A 19,390-nucleotide genomic window follows, 5' to 3' on the forward strand; every position below is an offset into this window, starting at 1 on the left:
ATGCTAGTTAAATTATTTTTATAAAACTTTACACTGTAATATTTTTTACATCAGCTGACTTATGCACTGACGGAATCCCTTTAATATATGCAATGCTAAAATATATAAATTATCACATTTATAATGTATTTTTTATAAATTTGTCATTTTGAGAATGAATAATGTGAACTCTGGGCTAGTGATGGCAAATGGCGAGCTTATTATATTTCAAAGTATGTAGTCATGGTTTCGTTGATGACTGGCTACTGCTTCATATGTACGCAAGCTGCTCGAACAGCAATGGCGCCCAAAGTCAAACAAATTGGATTTTTTATTTTTATTTTTTTTTCATTTGTTAGTTAGGTTATAAAAAATGGTTTTGAATTGATTATACAAATTTTCAAGCTGTTCAAAAATTAAATTCTACTTGTTCTCTTTTTATATTTATTAATTTTTATTGTTTTCTAGGGTATTGAATAGTGAAATTGTATAAAAAAGGATTAGGAGCCCTGCTCACAATTCATATTTATTTTGAATATAAATACTCTAATGCTGTGTATTTCTCAAACCTTGAATAAAAATAATATTAGGACAGATAATTAAATCTTCAATTTTTCGATTATTTAAAAAAACAGGTAGTTTTCTATTTAAATCTTAATTAAAATTTTTAAATATATAAAATATATGAAATTTTGTATATAAAAATGTATTTATCATATTTTTTAATCTAATTATATTTGATATTATTCAATATAATAAAATTTTATTACTATATATTTTTATATTTAATTTTTTTAAAATAAAATAATTTGATAAATAATATAAATAAATTTGTATAACACATAAATATATTTACTAATTTATAAGTAAATTATTATTATTAAGATTTACTATGTTTAAAGTTATATATAAATTAAATTTAACTGTTATATTTATTTTTTATAAGTTTTCTAAAAAATAATTAAAATTTTTATTTAACATTTTTTATGTTTCTGTTGTATTAAAAATAATTATTTTTATATATTTGTACAAATTCATGCAATACACAATCATATTTATTAGATATAAAAAAATTAATATTTTTTTATTTTTAAATTATGTGCTATATAATTTTATAAGATAGAATATGTTTTTAGTATTTATAAATATAGTTAATATTTATTTTAATCCTTCAATAATTTGTATTAAAAAATTTTAAATATATAAAAACTAATTTTTTTATTATTGATCATTAATATTGTAATATGTATATATATATATATTTCATTATTACAAATTAATTGTACGAGTCATTTTTAAATTTATAAAATTAAATTTATAATTTTTTAAATTAAAATAATATTTGAATCTAATTTCTTTATTTTTAAAATTAATTTATAAATATTTAAAAGTATATTATAAATCTTAATATAATATATAAAATATTTTTATTAGTAATAATATTAATATATATTAATTAATTTTAAATTTTAAAATAATTTAAATATTATTATAAATATTTTATATAAATATTTTTTATTTTATAATTATTAATTATAATTTTATATTATGACATAATAATTACGGTGAGTTAGCACGATCAGCTTCCCCTCCCAGTGAGTGAATAATATTTATTACAATCAGAAGTAAAAACCAATGTTTTGTTCTTTCCTGTTTTCCCTCTTGCATTCAAATGTTTTCATGTGAAAACGCCATAAACCCTAAAATCTGGTGCTACTTACTGAGTGATCATGTTTTCGTGTGGAACTAAGAAGAACAATGCGAGGTCTTGGAGAGAGCAAGGTCGCGGCTCCACGCTACTGTATTCTCCGGTCACTCCAGCACGAACCTCCTTCAACGATAACGCCGTCCCCAATCGCCCAAACACCGGCACACCCGCTCCCTGGGCTCCTCGCTTATCTGTTCTTGCTAGGTACTCATTCGCTTCTTAACCAAACACGCTTTTGGACGCTCCAAAGCTAGAAAGAAACTCGCTTTCTGCTTCTTGCTTTTCTGATTGATTTCTGTTTCCTTTGCGTAGGGTTCCTCAGGTTAATACAAGTGGAAAAGGGGACGACACTGATCCTACCAAACCTGTTTTTGTCGGGGAGTTTCCCCAACTGGTTCGTGATGAGCAGGCCACCTTGCTGCACAAACGAGTTCCCGGTGAGGACAATTTGATTTATCACTTAATTGTGTTGGCAATTAGCATGGGTGTTAATTCCTTCAGATTCAAAGTATGAAATGGAAGTTTGATGTGTTTGAGATACGCTGTGTTGCAATGCAGTTGAAGATCGCCCGTCTGGCGGGATTGACAAGAGCACATCCCTTGCTTGGATTATTTGTGGAAACAGGGTCTTCGTTTGGAGTTACTTGTCGCCTGCGTCTTCCATGAAATGTGTTGTTCTTGAAATTCCATTGAATGATGCTGATGTTGGCAAAAAGGATGCTGGTAGTTGGTTGCTGTGCATTGTTAATTGTGATCCCGCGTCTATGGGAACAAATAAAGTTGCAAAACATTGCAACTCTGCTGCTGTTGTTTTGTGTAATAGACACACTCGGGCTGTTATATACTGGCCGGACATATATTCTCGATCACTTGATCCAGTCACAAGTCTTGCATCTTCTGATGAGTTGGATACATTTTTGACTCCTGATGGAAAAACGTCCTTCAACAGGCAGCGCCGACAAAGTAAACTGGGAAGTAGTTCAAATGGGTTGCACATTTTTAACTCTCTGATTGCTTCTGCTGCCCCTGGTTGTAATTCTGTATGTGTTGCCCTTGCGTGTAGCTCAAGTGGTGAACTCTGGCAGTTTCAATGCACTCCTAAGAGCATTCATCGAAGGAAAGTATTTGAAAATATTATGCATTTCCCTCTCCAACGGGGTGAGTCAGGTCAACTTGTGAGCAGTGTAGGGTACCCAAGGTCTCTGACATGGTGTTTACCACAGCATTCTAGCCAGGAATCAAATAGGCAATTCTTGATGTTGACAGACCGCGAGATACAGTGTTTCAGAGTAGAGTTTGGTTCTGATATGCATATTTCAAAGCTTTGGTCTCAGGAAATTGTTGGAACAGATGCCGAGGTTGGCATCAAGAAGGATCTGGCTGGGCAAAAGAGAATATGGCCTCTTGATGTGCAGGTAGATGATCGTGGTAAAGTGATTACCATACTTGTTGCAACCTTTTGCAATGACCGGATTATCAGTTCAAGCTACATGCAGTACTCGCTTCTGTCCATGCAATATAAATCAGGGTTGGGGGTAGAGACTGCAAACGACAGGATTTTGGAGAAAAAGGCCCCTATTGAAGTGGTAATCCCGAAAGCTCGAGTTGAAGATGAAGACTTCTTGTTTTCCATGAGGCTTCGGATAGGGGGCAAGCCGGCAGGATCTTCGGTCATCATATCTGGGGATGGAACAGCAACTGTCTCCCATTATTATAGAAACTCTACACAACTCTATCAATTTGATTTACCCTACGATGCTGGAAAAGTACTAGATGCTTCAATCCTTCCTTCTGCAGATGATTATGAAGAAGGCGCCTGGGTTGTGTTAACAGAGAAAGCAGGAATATGGGCAATACCAGAGAAAGCTGTCATACTTGGAGGGGTTGAACCACCTGAGCGGAGCTTATCACGCAAAGGCAGCTCAAATGAAAGATCGGCACAGGAAGAGATAAGAAATCTTACATTTGCAAGTAATTTTGCTCCTAGAAGGGCTAGCTCAGAAGCATGGGGTACTGGAGATAAACAAAGGGTGGTTTTGAGTGGCATCGCACGCCGAACTGCCCAAGATGAAGAATCAGAAGCTTTATTGAATCATCTTTTTAATGAATTTTTGTCATCTGGGCAAGTTGACAGGTCTCTTGAAAAGCTAGAAACCTCTGGTTCATTTGAAAGGGATGGAGAAACAAATGTTTTTGTACGGTTGAGCAAATCAATTATTGACACCTTAGCTAAACACTGGACAACAACCAGAGGTGCAGAGATTTTGGCCATGGCTGTTGTTTCCACCCAACTCATGGAAAAGCAGCAGAAGCATCAAAAGTTCCTTCATTTTCTGGCCTTATCCAAATGCCATGAGGAGCTGTGTTCTAGGCAGAGTATGATTTTTGTACTTTATTTGCCAGTTGCCATAAATTCATGTTTTTGATTCAATCTTCAAACCATTCCTTTTAAAATGCTATCACTTCCAATTGACTTGTTTGTTTATGTTTTAAGCCAGTTTGTACATGATGTGCATGGGTGAAGTGGGTATAAGTTTGATTTATCGACTGACCTGAATTTATTAAAAAAAGATCAGCTACCTCAAAATGATATATGGATTTTGCATCATCAATTTATCACTTATTGTGCAGATGATGAAATAGTCAACACTTTTTGGGACAATTTCATATGAAAAATATCATAAGTAACTGAAGGGAGTGTTTTTTCACTAATAGCATTTTGATTTTTATAAATTGGGTGTAACTAATATTAGCTTATTTGTCACCTATCTACTCCTCTGCCTCAGCATGTGTGAAGGAGATTAAATTGTGAGTCTGTGACTAAATGAAAAAAGCTTAATTGTCTTCTTTTGTCTCCTTTGCCTTGCATGTGAGACTATAAAATACTATAAACTTAATTATAGAGGGAGGGAGTGAAATAATCAATAAAACAGTTTTGAAAGTTGTTGACTAGATGAATTTGTCATTAGATGATAAGTATGCATGTGGATTTTCAATTCTAGTTGTCATTTGACTTTAGGATGGGATTGTATGTGATTATTTGTTTGATTTAGGATTTAGCTAATGATTTTGTTTTCCCAGCCATTTTTTTAAAGAGTTGATTAAATAAAGGTAGTAAAATAATATTTTAAGTTCATAAAAAGATGACCAAAAAAACAACATATAAGGAACAATAGGTGGAAATTCCATGACTAAATTATATTTTTTCAATTGTCAGGACATTCCTTGCAAATTATCTTGGAGCATGGTGAAAAGTTATCTGCAATGATTCAGCTGAGAGAGCTGCAAAATCTGATTAGTCAGAATCGTACAGCTAGTGTTGGCTCCTCCCATTCTGGCGTAGATATTCAGATGTCAGGTGCCCTTTGGGACATGATACAGTTAGTAGGTGAGAGGGCACGGCGGAATACTGTACTTCTGATGGACAGAGATAATGCTGAAGTTTTCTATAGCAAGGTTTCCGATCTTGAAGATTTCTTTTACTGCTTAGATGCAGAACTAGAACATGTTTTAAAATCAGAGCACCCATTTGGAGTCCAAATCCAGAGGGCATGTGAGCTGTCAACTGCATGTGTTACCATAATTAAGACATGCTTCAACTATAAGAATGAGAATCGATTATGGTATCCGCCTCCTGAAGGCTTAACACCTTGGTATTGTCAACCTGTTGTACGGAAAGGGATTTGGGGTGTTGCTTCTATCCTCCTTCAGTTGTTAAAAGAAATATCCAGGCTTGATAAAACATCACAATTAGATTTGTATAATCATTTAGAAGAACTAGCTGAAGTACTACTTGAGGCATATTCTGGTGCTGTTACTGCTAAAATTGAGTGTGAAGAAGAACACAGGGGTCTATTAAATGAATACTGGGAGAGGCGAGATGTGCTTCTTGAGTCTCTCTATCAAAAAGTTAAAGAATTTCAAGCTACTGAAAAGGTTATTATTCTGTTTCACTTACCTTATTGTTGCAATCCTAGCATGGAATTCAATCATTTTGATCAATTAATTGCTTGTGCAGGATTCAATTGAAGGAGCTGAAGAGCAAAATTCAGAAGCCATTTTGAAGGTTACTTCACATCTGCTATCAATTGCTAAACGGCATGAATGCTACAAAGTTATGTGGACAATATGCTGTGATGTAAATGACTCAGAGTTATTGAGAAATATTATGGTACGAGTATATATTTTCCCTTTTGTTGTGCCCTTGTATTGCTTCTATTCCCTTTTTTCTAGATATTTGCAATGATGATTTTCTAGATATTTGCTTCTATTCCACTGAGATGAAATATTTGCAGTCCTAAACTGAACCCCATACGGATGTCCTAGTAATAGTCCTATTTCATAGCTAGAATAGTTGGGGCTGTAAATGCTCCATATAGATCTTGTCATTATTATCCATCCACAAACTCTGCATCCCCACAAAATTTGCACAGCCACATATTTATCCTACCTTCTTCCTTAAACTGTTAAATATTGTTGGAAAGAACTTCCAAAGAAAGACCATGCAAATGAGTGTACACCAGGTATACCAAAAACTTAACACTAAATTCCTCACTGTTATGCAATGTGTTGTGAGTTTTACCTTTATGCAAGTATATCCATTAGGAGTAGTAAAAAAAAATTATTTAAGTAAACCTGAGTATCGTCCCATAAAAACTATTCCAACAAACATTAGATTTATTGAATCTATGATTACTGTGACTAACTAAAGAGTTGATAGAATTGCATATTATAATAGGGAGAATTAAAATAGAAAGCTAATGAATGAGAAGCAAAAAAGAGATAGATTCAAGGAGTACTCAAAAGATTAACTAATTATGAATGAACTTAGAGTTTTGTTTCACCTATAAGTTTCTTAATCTTTTTATCTTTTCATGAACTAATCCTAAATTATACTACTAATCACTGATTTTAAATTTATTAGTACTCATTATTCAATGATCATACCGTGATAATATTATTTTATCTCTTTACTAATATCTTCAATGATCATGTAAGACAATTATTAATGAAGTACAAAAAAACAATGACTTTGTTAAAATAAATGATTAGCAACTTAGAATTCAATTAATTTTCTGAAATCCTAAGTTCAATTTATTTAATGAATCTCCTAACTAGACAATGGTATGATAACTTATCTAATTAACTATGAATTATTAAGAGTAATTAGTTCTTAAAAATGAAATAAAAATGATGAGACAAATATTATGAGTATAATAATGTTTACATTTTAATAGAATTCATCGTAGTCTTTTGCTATAGATTTAATTACTCATATTAATAAAAATATAAAATCAAACTAAATTATAAAGATAATTCATATTTATGTAGAAAAGAACTAGAAAATAAAATCTTTGTATCTAGATGTTTTAATGTCAAGGAATAAAAAGTTGATCCTATGGATGCTTGATAAGCCCCAATCCTCTCATGAGGGAGAGCTAGAGATGAGATAGATGATGAATAGATTCAATTAGAGGAGTAGATTGAAGAATTTGATTAGAAATTAATTTCTTAAGAGATACAACAACAACAACAACTATCAAGTCTTATCTTATTAAATGAGGTCAGTTACATGGATCACACAACGTTATTAAATTAGGTCAAAAATCAAAATTTCAGAAATCTTGTTAATTAAAAGGTTTCTTTTAATAACTTTGTCTAAGGTTTTTTTGGGTTTCTTTCAACTCCTCTTTATCGTACTAGGAGTCAAATTAATCTCTCAAGAAATATATAATAAAATAAGATAAGAGAATCATAAGATATAGATAATAGATATCAAACCTCAATTTAAAAATTCAAATTTTGAACTGGGAATGATTAGGCTCCAAATTCCTTAAAAAATAACTTAGATCTGATTTCTTTTTTTGGTTACAAAAATACTCTTCAGCCTCTTTACCTCTTTTTGCAATAAAATAGAAAAAATAGGTGAGAATGGATCAACTAATAAGCTCAAATAACTAATAATTTTCCCAAATTCTTATGAATAAATTTTCAAAATTGTAGTTTATCAGTTTTGTACACTGAAAACAAAAGGCGTGTGCGGAAGTGTCTTGTTTTGGACGAAGGTCCTGAAGTAAGTCACTAGTATTCACCTAAACCTAAACTAGTGGTTTACACCAGTTACACCAGCAATGTCGAATAGAACCTCAGCCTTCCACAGAAAATTGGCATTGTATGACTTCTATTTGGTATGATTTAATCTTAAAAGATTCTATAAGTACCATTGTTACATGTTGTTTTTCTCACTCTCAACAATGTCTCTGTCGTTTGTGTGCAGCATGAAAGCTTGGGACCTAATGGGGGATTTAGTTATTATGTCTTTAAGAAACTTCATGAAAGCAGACAATTTTCTGAGCTTTTAAGGCTAGGGGAAGAATTTCCAGAAGAGCTATCCATTTTCCTGAAGGAGCATCCTGATCTTCTCTGGCTTCATGATTTGTTCCTTCATCAGTTTTCCTCTGCTTCAGAAACACTGCATGCATTGGCTCTCGCACAAAACATTCAATCAACCTCAGTTGCTGAGGAGGAGGGAGAACCAGTGTATATGAAGACAGAATTCAAATTGTCTGAAAGAAAGAAACTTTTATATCTCTCAAAAATTGCTGCCTTTGCAGGTATACTGCTGTGTATGTGTCATGCGCCATGCAGATCCTTCATGTTATTTTATATTTTCTTAGATGTTTTCCTTCCAACTGTGATAGTGACTAACTTATGAGATATTGAACTCATTTTTGTTCATACTTCCTGCAAATTGAAGTTAAACTCCTCCTGACTCTACTTTTAGTATTCAGTTATCTTATAACATGCAGGTTTTTTTTTGGTCATATGATAACATCAATTACAAAGTTGGCGTAATGACAGTCTGTATGTTTAAAATCACAGCAATGCTAATTAATATAGATGTAGCAAAACTGTCACATTGCTTAAGCATTGACTTTACCCTAGCTTTACACATAACCTGTTGCCTTATATATCCTTGTCTTTGGTTGGGATTTCTAAATCATTGGAAAAATATTGTTGTTTAACTGTTTATTTTCAGATTTCCTTTATTTCTTGTTTCAATTGGAAACGACCAAATGTGTACTTTTATTTTAATGAACAGATACCTAATTAATTGTATTTGTAATAAGTAGTGTTTCCATTTTTTGTTCAACAGCTGGTAAAGATGCTGGTATTCAAGTGAAGGTGGACCGCATTGAGGCTGATTTGAAGATTCTAAAATTACAGGTTGATATTTTTTTTTAAGATATTGTAAAGTTGAACATGGGGTTACTTATATTTTCTGGATCACATTCATTGTTTTTCAGCATGAATATTAGGCATCAATAACTCCAGGATCTCATGTAGCCAAAGTTTGCGAGCTAACTTGCTATGTTTAGAGCTTATGAGCCTGATGCTAAAATGCTTTGAATTTTCAATTTTAGCAATATAAAATGTTTGTAAAGTTGTATAGGCCAATACACAAATATGAAATCTTGAATGTTAAAAGTTCAGTTGTCAAGATATTGTGAACTCATGAGTGAGCTTTATGAAGAGATTAAAAGTAGCCTGAAGTTTATCTTATACACCCTTTTACCTAATCCCAATAGAGCTACTAAGGGGCAAAGTGGCTCAATTATCAGTTGTGTTTTCTAGAGACGGTAGTTGTTGTACTTAGAGCACATCTTGCAATTTGCCAGTTTTGATTTATTCTTCATCCACATTATTCCATCTATTAGTTAGACTATTTTCCCACTCAATTTCACAAATGCAAGCGTATAACAAGAGACAAATCAAAGGAAGCCACTCTAAAGATGTTTTAGTTTAGTGGGAGGGCAAGTAACAAAGGGCTGCTCAAGGATTTAAAGAATACACGTTTAGCAACGATGTGTGACTGTTTTATGTGCCACTTGAGGTCTGAAATCATTATTTGCTTTGGGTTCGTGAGAACTTGTTAAACCTTGCACTGATAGACAAGTGTTGTCGCACAAACTCCTCTTCATCCATTCTTATTTATACACTTTACCTGCAGGAGGAAGTAATGAAACATCTCCCTTCCATTGAAGACAAGCAACTTGTTGAAGATCAGCTGCTTCATCCAGAAGACTTGATTAAACTATGCCTAGATGGTGAAGAACGAGAACTCCCATTGTGGGCCTTTGATGTGTTTGCATGGACCAGTTCATCGTTTCGGAAGATCCACAGAAAACTTTTGGAGGATTGCTGGAAGAATGCTGCCAGTCAAGATGATTGGAGTAAATTGTATGATTCATACACAGTTGAAGGATGGAGTGACGAGGAAATCCTGCAAAACTTGAAAAATACTATACTTTTCCAGGCTTCAAACAGGTGTTACGGACCCCAAAATGAAACTTTTGAAGAAGGGTTTGACCAAGTGTTGCCCTTGAGGCAAGAAAACATGGAGACTTCTATTCTGGGGGATATGAGTTCTTCAGTTGAAAAAATATTAATGCAGCACAAGGATTATCCAGTCGCAGGCAAGCTTATGCTAATGGCAATCATGTTGGGCAGTGAGCATCATGGTGATATCAGAATAGAAGAAGGGCCTTCGCCTATGGAATAGCGTGGCCAAAAGATTATTGCTAACTGTAATACAAACTGGTATAGGTTTTGTACTAGCAAGACATGGGGGGAATGCAGTTGTGTTCGTTTCTCTTTTGTAGGCATTGCATTCACAACTTAACCATGGATGATTATCAGTAATGGTGTTGGATGGAAGTCTAAGTAGTACAAATACGCCAATATTATAAGAGAAATGCTTATTGTATATGATACTAACACCATTCCTGGATCTCACTTTTTATTTTTTCTACACAAGTCTTTCAAAAATCATTCTTTTATATGGTTCCTTTGTTAATAATTCATTAATTTTTTTAGTATCTACCTATGACTCATAATAAGACATATAATGGATGTAATATTTATATTTTTCATTCCTTTTATATTTTTAAATTTTAATTTCATAAATAAAATTTCATTCTAAAGTATGAAATATGTGATGCTGTTAATGACACCTTATTTATATAATATATTGAGCAAATTATATGCGCTAATTTAAGTGTTATTTAAATAAAGAAAGAAATAAATTAACAAAATATTAATAGAAGGATCAAGTAAAAATGAATTATTAATTAGGAGGGATTAAATTTTAAAAAATAAAGATCAAATAAAAAAAATCATGAATTTTCAAATGATCATAACTTTATTTAAATTTTAGATGATTAAATATTTTTGGATATGCTTAGACAACAATAAAATAACTAACTTTATTTCTATTATTGATTTTAACAAATGTATCTTGTAAGAGGCATTATTATTATTATTATCATTATTATTATTATTATTATTGAATTTATTCCGTGTCTTGGGCTTTTTTTTTCTTTAATTAATCTTAAAACAGAAATGACAAATATGATTAAAAAATTTGAGTGTGAGCACAAAAATGAAAAAGGGAAACATGGAGAGGATGTAGAGTTATATTTCATTGTCACTTCCAGGTCAACGTTATGTAATGCGAGAAAAAAGGTCTTGGATTTCGTTTGGTTTTTGATTGGATGATGAAGAAACTTTGTTTCATTCTAAAGTGTCTTAAACGTGACTTTTGTAAAGGAAAAAAATCTATTCTTGAGAATGGAGGTTTCCAAAGACAAATCAAACAAGTTTTTAAGAATTCTAGTAATTCACGTTACGCTGAGTAATGTTGACAAAAAAAAGGTTATACTGAGTAACATATTTGCAGTAAAGGGGTTTCTTATATCATCAACTCAATTCTGTAAGACGAAAAATAAAGTGCGAAAGATTCAGTAACATATATGCAGTTGATTTACAGTGTACTGCATTGTTTTCAATGCCTGTATATATGTTGCTTTTAATATTTCATCTCTCTTTTCTTTCTTGGGGAAAGGCGGATAAATTATTTATTTACATATCTTCTGACTGATTTATGGTTATCCAAATTCCAATCTTTTATCATTTACTGTCTTATTCCCAAAATCTGTTCAAAATAAGGATGTTCGGAAGAAAGAGTAATGAAAGTCAATGTTGAGTTATTTTGTGAAGTCAATGGACAGTTTAGAAAGAGTAATGAAAAAGACAACAGATGCAAGAGAGATTAAGAGTTGTTAAGAAAGTTAAAAGAGAGACAACAACTGAGGAGAGAGATGTTTAAATTTTGTCTACGTAATTAGAAGACAGAATTCAGGACACTGAGGTAATCCTAATTAAAGTTCGTGTCTCGAGTTTTATATGCTTATAAAATAGATTATCAGTAACTGATAATGGTAATAGACGAATCGTAAGGTTTTATTACGCAAGATTCACTTATGTTTTTGGGAAATGTTTAGTATTCACTTATGTTTTATTACTCTTTAGGTTTTTATTTCATCAAAGATAAATTGGCCGTATTATATTTCATGTGCTTAGTCAATTAGTGCATGAATATTAACGAGTGTGTGTGTGTTTGTTCTTTTTAATTAAAAGAAATAATTTAAAAACGATCTAATAACTGTTATTTCGTTAGTGTTCAAAATGAAGTTGCTTGGTTTTTCAAAAATAAAAATAAAATGTTGATCTAACAAGTGAAATACAATTAATAGAAGGTTGGGCTCTTCAAACATTCTAATTAGAAAATGTTAATTTTATTAGGGGAAGACAGTAATATCTCTAATTCAAAAAGAATTTATCATTAAATTGGTGGATATTTTTTGTACAAACTAAAAATGTCGACATTTATTATTAAAAATAAGAACAGTCAACGCTTATAAACGTGTTAGACTTTTGAGTAGCAAACAAAAGTTAACCTAATTTTTAATTCTTTTTCTGAGTACCCTTTTTAGTTTTATTCTTTAAACAAATTTATTATTTCTTTTAATAATGATATTTATAACGTCAAACAAAATTTTATAATTTTGTTAATACGTGACGATAATCAATCACGTTTTGCCATTGTAATTACACGGAGGATGGAAAAATACGAATATCAATTGAATCATTTGAATATAGAAATAAAAATACTTATGTATGTGATTCAACAATTAAAATAGATATAATTAAAAAAATTAATCTCAACAGTGAAATTGTATGTGTCCTAGTAATGTTTCTCTCCGGGCCACTACAGTATGTATAGTGCATGAAAAAGAAAAAATGAGTGTGTAAATTGCCTGTACAATTGCTTATGCAACGAAATGCACCATTTTTCCACAAATGCTACGCGTGTAAACCGCGTCATAGGTGAGTTTTGTGCCAATTTTGTTACTTCCAAATACCATTTATACCCTTGAATTAGCTTATAAATGTTACCCTTCTTATTCGAATTGAAATCATCACTCTCATTTGAGCTTAGCCTTTCTATTCTCTCTCATTTGAGCTTATAATTTTCATAGATCATTATTCATCCCAATCATTATTCTCAGTCTAGTTGTGTGATTCAGGGGAAAACAAAGAATGAAAGAGGGTGTGTCATAAAACGATGCCATAATATCGAGGCTCAAGTTTTAAAATTTTCCCTATATAGTCCAAGAGTTGCCTTTTTTGTGATAACACCCAAGCCATTATGGTCTCTTGAGAGCACGTGTTTATAGTGAACGTAGATTTGTTCAGTTTGAGAAATAGGAAAAGAGGTAGTTGCAATCATATTCTGGTTCTTGTTGTCCAAAACAACAACTTAGCCGTCACAACACACAAACATGTCTCAAACCCAAGCAAGCACTTGTTCAGGGGGCGCCAACATTGAAGTTGGTGCCACCACCATACTCCTCAGCAGCAAGTACAGGAAGAAATGGCGCGTATTATACACAGCCACAGGAATCGTCATCTCTCTGACGAAGCGTGGTAACTATGAGTCTCCACCATCACCACTTTCTTCGGTACCATACACCTCATTGCCTGCATCTGAGCCTCCTGCTAGAACCTCCTCTGTCAAATCTTGTGTTGCAATTGATGTAGCCCCTGATACCGAAGAGGTGAAAGAAGAAGAAGATGCCGAAGGGCACATTAGGAAAAACATTGAGCGAATTGTGAAGGAGGAGGACTTGAAATCGCTTCATAATCTTGGTGGGGTCGACCTCATTTCCTCGGTTCTTCTTCGTCAACGTCAACACTCTGAGGTATCAACCTACTACCCTCCTCATATTCATTGCTCCGATGAACTTTTCTTCAACCATTAAATAAAAATAACGTGTGTGCGTGTGTATGAAAAGGAGAAAAAAAAAAAAAAAAAGAGACCCGTTTGATTTTTCATCCACGTGACGTGTTGGTCGTTATGATATTTGGTGGATCACTTTTGTTTTAACGCTAAACTAAATTATCTTAATGCTTGGTTTTAAGTTTATTAAACTATGAAGGATATGTGGATCTACTAACTGTTGTTTTGGCTGCATAAGAAAGATGTACTTATTTTTTAATGGGATTTTGGTTGTATGAGCAGGGTGATGGGAACCGAAATATGTTGGAGTCCACAATACCGATTCTTGGAACAAGCTTTTGTAGCTTTTTGTTGATGAACTGCAAATGCAATGGTTACACAATTTTGATGTTGTTGATCGCGGCGGGGTTGTCCTTCGCCATAGAGTTGAAGCAGGAGGGACCTAAATATGGTTGGCATGATGGTTTTGCTATAGTTTTTTCTGTTTTCCTGCTGGTTGGAGGAAATTCAGTAGCAAACTTTTGGCGTGAGAGAAAAATGTTGAAACTGGCAAAGAGAAGGAACAAGTTGGAGTTCACTGTTGAAAGAGGTGAAGAGTCCCTAGAGGGGGTTCCATTATCTGATATTATGGTGCTTGACAAGGTGTGCCTGAGGCAAGGTGATGAGGTTCCTGCAGATGGTTTGCTTGTAAGTGATGACATTCTTGAGCTAGCTGAGGCAACAAAAAGTAAAAGGGGAAACCCATTTCTTGTATCCGGTTCAAAGGTGATTAGGGGCCAAGGATGGATGCTTGTAACATCAGTTGGAAGTTCTCTGAGTTATAATCCAAAAAGGGGAGGCTTGTTGGAGACTCTAATTGAAAAGCCTATTTCTTACATTGACAAGTCTGCTCTTTTGATCTCTGTAGTGATTACCCTTGTGGTGTTCATTCGCCTAATCTGTCTAAAGGATGGGGGGAATAGTGGCTTGCCAGAAATGAAGGGGAAGGTCTCAGTTGGCTTGTTGATGGAAATCCTTGAGAGAGTTTTTTTGAGACCACACGGAAGGGTTTCCATTTTAACAGGTCTTGTTACTTTCGCAATACTATTTGTGCAACATGGAATGCCACTTATGGTTACAATTTCTCTCAAGTGCCAGATTGATAGGGTAGTGTCAAACCAAGAAGCAGTTCTTAATGATTTATCATCTTTTCCAACAATGGGGTTGGTAACTGTGATCTGTATTGATGCGTCAGGTGGGCTCATGTCTAATCCAAAGGAAGTTAGCAGAATATGGATGGGGGAGAAAGATATCATGAGCAAGGTTGAGGAAGCAGAAACAGATCAAGTTGTGCTTGACATGCTTAAACAAGGAGTTGGTTTATCAGTTCTTAATCCAGAGCTTTCTCTTACCCCTATGTGCCATCCACTTGTTTCTTGGGCCAAAACAAATTGGGAAATGGACATGAAATCTTTCACAGAAAAATTTGTCATTGTTAAGCACAGCAAACTGGATTCTGACAAAGAATGCAGTAGAGTTTTGGCCAGAGAAATTAGGTGCAATGAACAAGTACTACACTTGCACTGGAGTGGGACAGCATCCACCATATTAGAGAAGTGTTCATCATACTATGATAGTGAAGGGGCATGCCATGCCATGGAAAACCAGAAAATCAAATTTGGGCAAGTGATTAAAGAGATGGAGGATGATGGCCTTAAGTCAATTGCTTTTGCTTATAGAAAAACAGATGCTGAAGAACTTGAGCAAGATGAGTTGATCTTGTTAGGAGTGATAGGTATCAAAAGCACTTGTCAAAAATCTATAAAACCAGCTTTGGAAAATCTCAGAAAAACAGTACAGATCAAACTGATCTCGAGAGATGATGACATCTTGGCAGTGAAAGGCATAGCTTGTGAACTTGGAATAGAAGTGCCACCAGATGGTATTGAGCTTGAAGGAGAAGAACTTCAAGATTTGAATGAGGAAGCTAGATTACACAAAATGGATGGAGTCCTCGTAATGGGAAGCTTCCATCTTAAAGACCTACTTCTCATGATACAGGAATGGCAGAAGAATGGTGAGGTGGTTGCATTCATTGGAACAAGGATGATGACTAATCATACTTCTATTCTGGAGGAAGCTGATGTAGGGATAGTTCATGATTCTCTAGGAAGAATAGTGGATAGAGATTGTTTCGGTATATCTATGCAATGTTTTTGTGCATTGGAACCAATTGTGAAGGCTGGTAGGAGTATATACCACAATATTCAGAAGTTCATTCAACTTCAACTGACATGTACCATATCAGGGTTAGTCATATCCTTGATTACAACAATATCTACTGGAGATTCCCCTCTAACAGCATTCCAGTTGATTTGGGTTAATGTTGTAATGAACATTCTGGGTGGCCAAATGATGGTAATGGAGTTAACTAGCGAGGAACAACTTGCCAAAAAACCATCTCAGTGTAGAAATCAGTCAATTATAACCAAAGAAATCTGGAAAAACATTGTTATTCAGGTTTTATATCAGGTTTCTGTGTCTATAATACTTGAGTTCGGGGGACATGTTATGGACAGGGAAAAACACGTTAGAAAAACCATGATCTTCAACACATTCCTATTATGTCAGCTCGCTAATCAACTCAACACGATGCAGTTGTTGAAACTGAAACACACTCAGATTGTTCTTCAGAACTACTATTTTTTAGTAGCTTTTGGTGGTTGTTTGCTCATGCAGGTGCTGATGATTGAGTATGCAAAAGGCTTATCCGATTGCATGCGGCTGAATGCTACTGGATGGGCTATTTGTGTGCTAGTTGGTGCTTTTTCATGGGTATTTGCATGGCTCTTGGAGAGGATACTTGCATTTATTCTCAGTACCAATTCTGCTTCACAATCAATGACTTCACCTTCCTTCTATCTTTATCCAGCTTTTCCATTTCTGATGTTCCTCTTGTTCCCTTTAGGCCTAATATTTGGCCATTTTGGCATAAAAATGGCATTTCGTTAGTGGTGGGGTAACTCGACACGCCCAATGATTTAGTCAGTTTCTTGTAATATACCTTTGTAGTCAATGCATAGCATAGTGCTGTTTTTTCAGAATGTCATTCTACCACTTTACGATATTTTAACTTTTTTTTATTTTTTTTATTTTTATTTTTGGTAAGACGTGATAACAATACAGTTTTATTTAAAAGATTTAAATAATAAAAAATAGTTGAAATAAACCAAGAATGAGTAAATTTTAAATCTAAATTTAAAGTTTAAATTTAAGAACAAGCAATTATGTATTTCTTATGGATAAAATATATACTTTAGAGTAAATTATATATATTTTAGATCAAATCATTATTTTTTGAATTCTACGTTTAAAGAATCTTACACACTTAACATCGTACATTTGACCAATTCCTCTTTTCATAGCAGATCAGTCACGTAGTTCTTCTTTCATTATATCAACATTTTGTATTTAGTTTTATAATTATACGTAATAAAATCGAATTATTATAAGACTGATGTGAATTTTTGTGATATAACCTGTTTTTAAACTTTAATTTAACTGTGCAACGTTGATGTTATTTGTTATTTGTAATTTTTTTTATGTTATTATTCTTTAATTGATCATTCAAAGATAAATATTCGTTATTTAATTAATACACAGTTATACTATTAATAGGTAAATAAAATTAAGAAATAATTTAAATTTAAGAGTTAAGAAAAGTCTAAACTTTTAATTATTAAAATAAGTTTTAAAAATCTAATATTTATTAATATTTTTATTTATTTGGTAAAATATTTATGATCATTAAGATAACATTTAGATAAAAAGACTACTGTTATTATATGATTATTAAATAATTGCAATAATCGGTAAAAGATTGATAATTGTTTTAATATAATTAAATAAAATTGAATCGAAAAATATACAGTTAAACACAAGAAAAAATTAAGGCCTCATACTTTTCTTCATATAAATTAATTATGTGATTTCTTTGATTTTTACATTTTTTTAACTCTTTAAATTATTTTTCAATCTAAATATCTTTATTAGTTGCATTGTTTAAAATACTCTCTTTTATTATAATTAAAAAATGTATTTGCCTTGGTAATTAAATTTTTTTAAAGAGTTTAAAATCTTAAAAATATGTTGATATGCATTTAATCATTTGTTAGTAGAACCTTTGTTTATAGTCTGTGAGTTGATTGTACTACCTGTGAATGAATATAAATAATTAAACTTCTTTCCACCATCATTTACAATTCTACACATAATTTCACTACAACTTCTTGCTTGTGCTCATGTGCTCCATCCCTAAACGCGTACCACATATCCAGATTCCGCGTATCACTTATCAAAATTATCTTAAAATGTCTTATGATAATAATAATAAAAAAATTAATGTGTTAACGCGCGTGTGTGTGTATATATATATATATATATATTAAAAATTATAGAATTTAATATGTTAATAATATTCAATGTTATGAATTTTAATAAAATATTTTTAGTTATTAATTTTTATTGTGTATTTTTTTAATAAAAATACCATCTATTAAGTAAATCATAAAAAAATTCATGGAAGAATTATGTTTTAATAGACTTTTTCATGGTCAATCCTACATGTGGCAACATATAAACTATCTAAAAGATAATTTAAAATTATTCAGTAGTTACATATTATAAAATTCTATAGTAGACTTGTGACCAAATGTAGAGTTTATCATGAAATTGAACCTATAATAAAGTGACACTTCATGTAATTGTCATGTGTGTGACTATAAAATAAAAATTTTAAATAAATTATTAGTTTCTGAAAATATATATTTTTATTTTAGTTTTTATAAAAAAATTATTCTATTTTAGTATTATATATATATATATATATATATATATATATATATATATATATAAAGAATGTGGAATTAGTTCTTGGCGAGAGCCGCAAAAACCATGCTTTTTGTATTAAATATTAGGACTAAAATCAAATAATTTTTTATAGAAACTGAAATTAAAAATCATAATATCATCAAGAGCCCGTTACATATTTAAACCTAAATAAAAACTAGTGAAACTTCTGAATGAGGTCTTTAATCGAAATTCAATACCCTTCTGAATTTTTAATTTATAGTAATACGATAATTAAGAGATATGCTATATATGAAAAACTATATACTGGCAAAACAAAATATTTTTTTTCAGGATCAGTTTTTTGTTTTAATTACGTCTATTGTTCACTTAAACAATTTTTTTTACTTAATTTTTGTGCTATTGGAGGTTTAAATAGAACATTTTCACCATTTTTATTGTTTCTAACTTTATTTAAGGGGCTTTATTTTTCTCTTTCTTTTAGGCCAACAGATTTTGTTTTTCTCTTAATTATGCTAAATTTCACGTAAATACAGTTGGTCTTGGTTATGATATTATTGAGGATTAAAAAACCAATAATGTACTGAGTTTCAGACTAAAACTTCATTCATGATTTTTTTTTCACCAGTTTTTTCACTGTTTGCTTATTAAAATCCTAAGGTATAATTCCCACATAAGCCAAATTTGTAATCTAGCAAGGGTGAGCTGCCACC

General features: G+C 32.3%; 2 protein-coding genes across 4 annotated transcripts; both read left to right on the forward strand.

Annotated features, from left to right (window-relative positions):
• Positions 1-1,628: 1,628 nt before the first annotated feature.
• LOC113847280 (nuclear pore complex protein NUP133) lies at positions 1,629-10,497 on the forward strand. 2 transcript variants are annotated; one of them, XM_027476277.1, is made up of 8 exons: positions 1,629-1,891; positions 2,000-2,124; positions 2,246-4,063; positions 4,905-5,623; positions 5,706-5,858; positions 7,965-8,301; positions 8,844-8,914; positions 9,699-10,497. In XM_027476277.1, the coding sequence occupies exons 1-8, from the start codon at positions 1,710-1,712 to the stop codon at positions 10,248-10,250; spliced, it is 3,957 nt and encodes a 1,318-aa protein (XP_027332078.1). In that variant the 5' UTR covers positions 1,629-1,709; the 3' UTR covers positions 10,251-10,497. The 2 variants fall into 2 exon arrangements, with proteins under 2 accessions (XP_027332078.1, XP_027332079.1); XM_027476278.1 differs by lacking the exon at positions 5,706-5,858 and having other exon boundaries at positions 9,699-10,395.
• Positions 10,498-12,983: 2,486 nt separating this feature from the next.
• On the forward strand, positions 12,984-17,034 carry LOC113846849 (putative calcium-transporting ATPase 13, plasma membrane-type). Of its 2 annotated transcripts, none has more exons than XM_027475540.1 (2): positions 12,984-13,791; positions 14,112-17,034. In XM_027475540.1, the coding sequence occupies exons 1-2, from the start codon at positions 13,372-13,374 to the stop codon at positions 16,818-16,820; spliced, it is 3,129 nt and encodes a 1,042-aa protein (XP_027331341.1). In that variant the 5' UTR covers positions 12,984-13,371; the 3' UTR covers positions 16,821-17,034. The 2 variants fall into 2 exon arrangements, with proteins under 2 accessions (XP_027331341.1, XP_027331343.1); XM_027475542.1 differs by having other exon boundaries at positions 13,302-13,791; positions 14,139-16,901.
• The last annotated feature ends 2,356 nt before the right edge of the window (positions 17,035-19,390 follow it).

This window comes from Abrus precatorius, unplaced genomic scaffold (assembly GCF_003935025.1).
Source record: "Abrus precatorius isolate BTA unplaced genomic scaffold, Abrus_2018 Scaffold8, whole genome shotgun sequence".
Taxonomy (NCBI): Eukaryota; Viridiplantae; Streptophyta; class Magnoliopsida; order Fabales; family Fabaceae; genus Abrus; species Abrus precatorius.

What these genes read in the sequence shown, in the direction of transcription:
- LOC113847280 (XM_027476277.1), top strand. Translation starts at nt 1,710, where the DNA reads ATGTTTTCGTGTGGAACTAAGAAGAACAATGCGAGGTCTTGGAGAGAG. An exon ending in AGTTATTGAGAAATATTATG is followed by an intron (nt 5,859 to 7,964) that starts GTACGAGTATAT and finishes GTTTGTGTGCAG; the next exon opens with CATGAAAGCTTGGGACCTAA. An exon ending in AAAAATTGCTGCCTTTGCAG is followed by an intron (nt 8,302 to 8,843) that starts GTATACTGCTGT and finishes TTTGTTCAACAG; the next exon opens with CTGGTAAAGATGCTGGTATT.
- LOC113846849 (XM_027475540.1), top strand. Translation starts at nt 13,372, where the DNA reads ATGTCTCAAACCCAAGCAAGCACTTGTTCAGGGGGCGCCAACATTGAA. An exon ending in GTCAACGTCAACACTCTGAG is followed by an intron (nt 13,792 to 14,111) that starts GTATCAACCTAC and finishes TTGTATGAGCAG; the next exon opens with GGTGATGGGAACCGAAATAT.